The sequence below is a fragment of the Egretta garzetta genome, unplaced genomic scaffold (assembly GCF_000687185.1).
Source record: "Egretta garzetta isolate BGI_Z169 unplaced genomic scaffold, ASM68718v1 scaffold571, whole genome shotgun sequence".
Taxonomy (NCBI): Eukaryota; Metazoa; Chordata; class Aves; order Pelecaniformes; family Ardeidae; genus Egretta; species Egretta garzetta.
The window spans coordinates 113,698-121,635 of NW_009258622.1; the positions used below are offsets into that span (position 1 = coordinate 113,698).

Here is a 7,938-nt window from a genome sequence, read left to right on the forward strand (position 1 = left end):
ACTGAGCCTCTCTAAAGCCCAGCTCTTCCAGGCTCTCCCACAAAGCCAGGGGCTGGGTTTTCGCTCGCTCCCACCTTCCCACGCAGGCCTTTCTCAGGGCAGGCTCCCGAGGACGCCTCTCTCCCAGCAAACCAAGAAGAGCCAAGTGCGGCCACCGACAGCTGCTGCAGGGCCGGGAGCTTGCCGGGTGGCTCCTGCCCCAAGCTCCCCATCCCCAGGGCTCCCACGCCCGGCAGAGCGGCTGCCGTCCCCCTCCAATGCCCGGCAGCTCTCGCCCTTCCCTGCGCACCGGGCGACCGCAGCCTCCCCGCAAGGAGAGGAACGGGCTCCGCGTGTTGGGGATCTCGCCAAAGCAGGGGCCGTATTTTCCAAGCTGGAGCCCTCCCGCACATTGCAAGGCAAGCGGAAAAGTGGAAAAAAGCTTCGTCTTTCTGGTGTCCCAAGGGTGCCACGGGGAAGAGAAGCCTGGGTGCGGGGAACTGGCATCCCCCGCCTCTCCCAGTGCCCACAGCCCCAGGAGGGAGCCCACAGGGAAGTGGAAGGTCGTGGCTTCTTCCCTGGACTCAGCCCCAGACTCACTGAGCATCCGTCTGGCGAGAGGGGGATGACCCTCTCCAAAGTGCCAAAAAAACCCCCCAAAACCTACATTTAAAGGCAAAGCTTCTGCTGCCACCCGGCAAAGCCTGTGACAGCCCTGGCCGAGGCAGAACGCGAAGCATTTCGAGCTGTGACTGACTTACGGGCACGCCCTAGCCTAAGTTCCAACCCAGCAACCATCTCCCGTGGTACAAAACCACCACGGACAAAGTCAAGGCATTTATTTTCTAAGCAGAAGGTACCTGATCCATCGGCAGCATCGTGGTTGGATCCAGCTTCAAGCTATACAAGAGTTCAAGACCTCACCACCTCACTGCCAGGTTGAAGCAGGTACTCACTGCTGGGATGGCTTTGGAAAATAAATAAGCTGGCTTCTGGTCCAGGCAGAGAAGTTGTTAGTACTTGAGGGAGTTTAAGATTGACCTAACTCTAGCCAGGCCCCCCGGCTCCCCCAGGGAACAGCTTTATTGGGGCAGCAGCACCACGCAGCCAAGCCATCGCCTCAGCCCTTCCACGGCCTCGGTGGTGAGCCAGAGGCGAGGAAGCTCTGCTGCCACCCATGAGCCTCAGCCACGGACCGTAAAACAACATCCACTACAGACTGAAGCCCTGATGAACAACATCGGCCTCCAAAAGCATCCGTATACCTTCAAATTTCCAGTTAAACGGTTACAATTTTATTAACAGGAAAATAACTTGCTAAGAACTGGGACAGGGACTTGAGGAGCACAGACGTGGAAGGTGTCTCTTGGCTGACCGCGGTCAGGAAGGGCTTTATTGCATAGCTGTTGGCAAGAGGAGGGACACCGAGCGGTGCACGTACGTGAAGTGGCAGTGATGCCAATCCTAGAGCCAGGATCTGGGCCTGAGCTGGGTGTGGGGCTGAGGAGAGGAACAGGGAACGGCACAGGCGTCCAGGTAACCGTCCCGGGCGCGGGGCTCTCCGGCAGGACATCCTCGGCCGCCTAAGACACTGCTGATTTGGGAAGAGGTCAGTTGTGCAACATCTGACATGATCAGAGTTTACTGGGAAGTGCGGTAAAGGCGGGGCAGTAACTTAGGACTCGGCCTTTGCAATTTTAATTACATGCTCAGGGGAAATCAGGGAGGAGAAATCCTCGGGCGCGTATCTAAGAAAGGGATCACGATGAGAGTGCGACTGTCAACTCCTTCTGCCGCCTCCTCGGGGTCCTCCCAGCAAGGCAGCGGCAGAGTAATTAAATACATTCACAGAGGATTAATCAAAATAAGCTTCTTCCCCATCAGAGACCGGGCCCAATCGTAAGGATATCAGGTCTCTGGGGGTTCTGGGTTTGTGGGGATTTTTCCTCCTTGCAGTAAAACATCCTCAGCCAATTCCCCCCCCATTTTGACTTCCCAAGGTTCTTAGGTGGTTCTTATATTTACCAAGTGGCTAACTGGGAATCCACCGCCCCTGAGCTACAGCCATATCCTCCCACCACCACCACCTGGACACTGTGTGCAAAATCATCCTTCTCCAAAACCTCCGAAGGTACAGACCTCGTCTTTTCCTCCCCGCGTTTGTAACAAGAGTCCAAATAAAATAAGAAGAGGAGATGTAATTCTATAGCATTTTGCTTTTACTCCTTCATGGAATCTTTCCAATGCAACTTCACAAAAGCAACGTAAAGGAAGTCTCTTTTTTCTTCTAAAAAGAAGATTATGTTCCACAGATTATGTAGTGCAATCGGTTATCTGGTAGAAAAACAAATTATCTTCTTCAGCTCCGTGGAAGGAAACGCTGAAAACAGTTCCATGGTCTCAATAAAAATAGGGAAGTACATCCAGGATCTTCTATAAAGTTCCTTTTGTGCCAAAGACACAATACCTACAGGGCTGCCTTTAATTGAAGAGTATAGAATCTGGGTCCTGGTTAGCCATCTGTGCAATGTGCTTTAGTACATCCTTCTTGGTAATGATCCCGAGCAGCTTCCTGAAAAATAAACCCCCATTTTCAGTGCATCAGCACCCACGGAAGGCACCCTGGCCCTCACGCAGCTGCACGGAGGGCCATGCCCATTGAAGCGCCTTCTGGATCGCAGCGCTGACCCTCCCCACAAGGTGTGACGCTCACAAGTCCAGCAGAAACTCTACCGGTGTTTTATGCTGAAAAAGCTACCGAGGTTATAACCAAAAGACAAGTATTAATAATTATCAGCACCCACCCGCTCCAAAAAGATCAGCCTGAATGTCTACGGCTGCATTTTAAGTCCCAGCACTCTCAGCAGCTATGCTTTCAAAAAGGTGCCGGAAGGCATGGCCAGGAACCAGGGGATGGGCAGAACGCCCGGGGGGGCGAGGCTGAGCAACGCCGCTGTCCGCCAGGAGCAGGGAGGACCAGCGGGTCCACATGCCCCGCAGCAGGGAACAGGGAGAGAGGTCCTGCTGGTGCCACGCCGCGGGGGACCGAGCGCTCGGTTTCTATCCTTGCCCTCATTCCTTCCCACATCACCGGAGATGCTGCTTCTCATCGGCACCAAAGCCAATTCAAGCAGTTACACGAGACACGTGGCTGGGTTTGAGAGGAGGCTGTGAGCCCTCTCCATCAGTCGGAGACACCCACCACCCCGTGGAGCTGTGCCTTGGCCTTACAGGCTTCACGCTACTGCTTCAACCAAGAGAGGCTCAGGGCTTTCACGATTGCTTTCTTCCAGGTAACAACCGCTCCAGCCGAGCACCAGAAGCCTTTGCTCACTCAAAGGAGAGGGGGCTTTGACCCAGGTCTACAGGCAACCCTGGGACCCCAGGGCTCTGCCTGCAGCGTTCTTACCCATTGTGAGTAACCAGGCACTGGCGCAATCCCAGCTTGCGGAATATATCCACCACTATTTCCATAGGTGTTTGGTCTGTCACTGTGAAAGGACTGAGGTCCAGGATGCTCCTGAGTTTCAGCATAGAGGGGGAGCTTGGAGGCAGCGGAGGAGAGTGGTCAGTGAAATAAATAACTGAAGTGCTCACAATCCCATCCTGCTTCTTCCGGGCGTTTTCTGGAAGAAGAAATAAATACCTGATTAATCAATATCGTCCCTCCTTTCCTTTTCTGAACCGAGGAGCACACCCCTTTCTCGCTCTGCCCACATCGGGATGGCCTTAGAAGTCCGTTCCTTCCCTTCACCTGCACTGTTTCTCAAGGTAACTGATGACCCGAGACGGGTGCGATATGTTTCCATCCCATCTTCTAATACCTACAGCATGACCTCTGAGGTCTCCAAAGCTTCACCCCTGGGGCGAGATCAGCACACACTTTGCCTAATGCCAAGGCTGCCATGCATCTCGGCGTTTTGCTCTGGCCACGTAAATGCAAGTCCTGGAGAACTTTAACTTCCCAGTTTCAGAAGAAGGTAGATAACTAACACAAATGCAAGAATTCATGGTCGTACCACAAAGCAGCCTTACAGAAGGAAGGCAAAGCACATAATTACAGTGGGACAGCGCACTTTTTTCTGTATTCCATTCCATGTTGTCATAAGCACTTGGCCAGAAGCTTATCAGAACGAGAGCCACATTCACGTGCTCCAAAAGACTGTATTGCACATCCTGAAGCTGACGCTGAAAACTCACCTTAAAAGAGAGGGAACACACGGGGTTGATTCATAGCTGCAGGCAACTCAATGATAAACCCCACTCTAGCTCTGCCGTGGACAAAGGTAGCTCAGGGCCAAGCCTCCTCCCCTACCAAAAGTCAGCAAGCTGGAGCCACGGCAGCGCATTCAACCCGCACTGGAGAGCACAGGGCAGAGCTCACGTGCCTTCAACCCTCCACGACCACGCTGTTCCCATCATGACTTTGGGCTTTTGTCCAAGGCAGCTGCCACCCCGCTCCCAGCCAGCGCGCACTCACCCGCTCCCTTGTGCCAGTACCCGCGTGCCCCCCCCGGGAGCCCGAAGAGGGGGCTGACCTGCCGGAGCTAACCGAGCAGGGAGGGGAGAGGCGTTTTCGGCTGGATCAGTTCTCCCAGCCAGCTCGCCACGGGGCGTGCATGAACTCTGCTGGGCGCCGGTGTAAGACAGCATGTGAGCAACTCCAGCTCACCCAAGTTCAGCGCAGATGCTTGGACACAAACCACATGGGCTCAACTTGCATGAGAGCAGGGGGCTTGGTACCCTTATGCCCAAGCTTTGCTCCAGTGCGGGCGCAATTTTTAAGGACTGACTTACGTGCCCGTGTACCCCTCAACCCTAACGCACAGATCTCTCCTGCTTCACGAAGAGACGGCATACTGTCTCACCCAAGCCAGCAAGAGACAACGAGACCAGAACTTCCAACCAGGTCTCATGTTGGGCAACAGCGCTTGCTGGTTTCTAAAACTGGAGAGCAAGAGGAACCTAAAGGTGCCCTAAATTGTAATACAAGTCCTGCACTTCACAGCCGTGCCCTAAGGTTTACAAATTCAGCAGAGCCGTGCTAATCCCACCAGGCAAGCCACCCTGTCCCTCACACTCAATGTCTGCAGACCCCACACTGCTCAGGGATGGAGATGCAGGCACCAGTAGGCACAGCCACCATCGCTACTGGGTGTTTAAACTCATGAAGTACAGCTGGTGCCATCTAAGGCCTCTAATGGCATCGTTTACCTACGCAGCATCTTGCCTCTTACCAATTGAAATGATGAGGTCTCTCCTGAGGACGAATCCAACAAGCCTTTGGGACTCCCGCGACACCACCACTGGATAGCCACTGTACGTGGTTTCATTGATGATGGTCTCAACATCTTCTACGGTCATGCTGTCCTGAGTGATGACAGTCAGAGGAGGATCGTTCCTCCGTGGCCTCATTACGTCCATCGCAAGTGTCTTGTGTGAGAACTCTTCCTTGGCTTCCAAGAAAGGGTATCCGTTGAGGCGAATATGGGCATCGTAAATGCCTTCCCGCCCAATGGCATCAGCCACCCACTTGCTGGTCATGGCTGCTGCCATCAGAGGAACGATGTATTCCAGTCCACCAGTGAGCTCAAACATAATGACCACTAGAGAGACAGTCATTCGGGTCACCCCGCCTGCAAACAGAACACAGGAGGACAGATGGCATGAACAGGCGGTTTTGGGGGTTTTCCAGGCAGGAGAGCTGTTCTGAGGTTTGCTACAGCTGTCCTCTGCCAACGCATCTAGAGAAGGACTTGTATCAGCAAGCAGTTGTGCTGTTGGACTCCCACATCGCATTTGGCATGGCAGCGGAAGCCAAACGCGAGCAGAACACAGCCTGAAGCCGTCCGTCCCTTCCAGAACATCGTGCCATGGGCTGGCTTGCTACACGTTTTTGATGGGTCTTTCCCTGAACTCCAAAGCAACCTTAAGAGATGGCCAACACTCTCTTGTGTTACTTAGCTAGCTGGCCGTGCCTCAGGAAGGCTTTATACACACCTCCACGGGCAGATTGATGGAGCACGACCTCTGACAGGCTGCACACAAGAGGCGAGTGTCATCCTGACATCCCTTGGTTACCAGCATTGATGTCCCTAACAGCAAGGGCCTCTCCGGTCCGCCGGCTTTCAGCCAGGCATCCTGACTACTGTTCATTACCCTTCTGTAGGTTTTCAACACCAAAACAGTTGAGGCATTTCAAGAGGAAATAGGCAAGTCTTCTTAAACACTGACATCATTTTTTTTTATAGCAGCATTTTGTCTCAGCATATTTTAATTATGCTTTTGAGATTCAAGTCCCAAAGCTCCTCCCACGTATTTGAGAGGAGTTTTGCTCCAATAGCCATCTCCTAGAGGGGCACGTACCCTTTAGTACTGTCCAGTGGTAAACAGAACAGTTAATGAAGCAGAATCATATTCCTTTTCCATGCATTACAGGCAAACAAGAAGGTGTTTAAAGGTGGCCCTTTAAAAAGGCCAAAGAAGGGGGTTTGGCAGCATGCTTTTATTGTTCCCAAAATGAGAGTTTCTCCTGATATAGCAAATTAGTCCCTTAAGAGTTAAACATACTATTCGGTGGAGGAAAGGACTGGGAATTACAGTGAAAGTGAAGTTCAGTCACGTGCACCCAAGTTCTCAAATTCAGCTAAGTTGAAGAAATGTTACCAAGAAACAGAGCACTTGAAAGAAGATTGCATCGTACTTGCATCACAAGATTTGAGGCCAGAACAGGAAGTAAAATGAATTAAAACCCCACAGGAAAAATCTGAAGTCCCTGGCCGGTCTCATTTGCTCTAGCTGCCTATTCAGGAGGCTCCCCACTGAAGCCCGTCGTGTCCAACGATAGGTTGGTGCTGGCAGAAGAATGCAAACAGGATGAGGAACACATTGCGTATTCCACTACAGAGTTTCCTGTTCTTGAGATGAAGCCAGCTTCCATGGACCGGGAGAACAGCGGCGGCATTTCTCCAGTTGACTTCCCTACATGGCCAACCAAGACCCGAACCACGGCTGGGACCCCCGAAGCCATCTTGCTTACCTAGACACGCTGCAGCCCCAACCATTGCATAGAGGCCGGGAGTGATGCAGTCCGCTCCTTGACTGCACCAGCCGCTGAAGATGGCCCAGTCGTGGTGGTAGTAGGCCAGCTGCTCCACAGCTACTCCGAGCAATCTGCCGGCTATAGCACCCACCGCCATGCTGGGGATGAAGAGACCCGAAGGGACCTGTGAAAACACACACCTGTAAACCCGCCATTTCTCAAAGACCAGCGATGGAAGCTCGAAACAGGATGGAGCTAGAGGTTACGCTGAAGTTAAAATGGGCAAAGATGCCTTGCCCTGTCACCTCCGCCCTTCCTGCGCCCTCATGCTCTAGAGTCTCTGCAAGAGAGTCTGCATTTACTCCTTTCCGAGCAGGAGAAACAGCCACAGGAGAGGTTAGCGTGGGACAGGGCACGCCTTTTTCAAAAGCTTATTTCGCAAGAGAACGTAACAAAGCTTCATCCACACACCGCCAAGGCTCCCTCATGCTGTTCCCACCACACGAGTGCGTGTTCATTGCAGGCATGGGATTTTCCCACTCTGCTGGCTTCACGTATGAGGAGCAGAATCATCCTCCTTCCCCAGCAGAAATTCAAACTCCACCGTGGAAGTGAGGGTGCCTGGAGTTCACACACATGGCACAAGTGACGCCCCACAGAGCCACTGCTGGCAAGCTTCACCTCCACGCCTCAGCTCTTCCAGGACTCTGAGAGCTCCTAAACTTCAAAGTCAGAGAATCTCCCCCCCTTCCCCTTACACGTTTGTCACACAGCTTTCTCACACATTGTACATCTTTCTGAAAGACTTTATGATTGCCCTTGAACATCAGCAACCACCTCACGGCAACAGTGACATCCAAACCTCTGTGGAGGGGTCACCTTTCTGGAGGGACCACTCGAGGACTGGGGGCGCAGAG

At 52.9% G+C, this 7,938-nt stretch overlaps 1 protein-coding gene across 6 annotated transcripts in view; it reads right to left on the reverse strand.

Moving 5' to 3' along the window:
- Positions 1-1,172: 1,172 nt before the first annotated feature.
- LOC104134630 (H(+)/Cl(-) exchange transporter 5) overlaps positions 1,173-7,938 on the reverse strand; it is a 34,496-nt gene continuing 27,730 nt past the window's right edge. For 5 of the 6 annotated variants that reach the window (XM_009648208.2, XM_035903681.1, XM_035903685.1 and 2 more), the window contains 4 exons: positions 7,019-7,205; positions 5,217-5,615; positions 3,389-3,605; positions 1,173-2,551 (listed from right to left, as the gene is read on the reverse strand). In XM_009648208.2, coding sequence (XP_009646503.1) covers positions 2,461-2,551; positions 3,389-3,605; positions 5,217-5,615; positions 7,019-7,205 — 894 coding nt within the window. In that variant the 3' untranslated portion in view covers positions 1,173-2,460. Of the gene's footprint in view, positions 2,552-3,388; positions 3,606-3,653; positions 4,180-5,216; positions 5,616-7,018; positions 7,206-7,938 lie in introns of those variants that run through there. The other variant, XM_035903682.1, reaches the window with a different exon arrangement.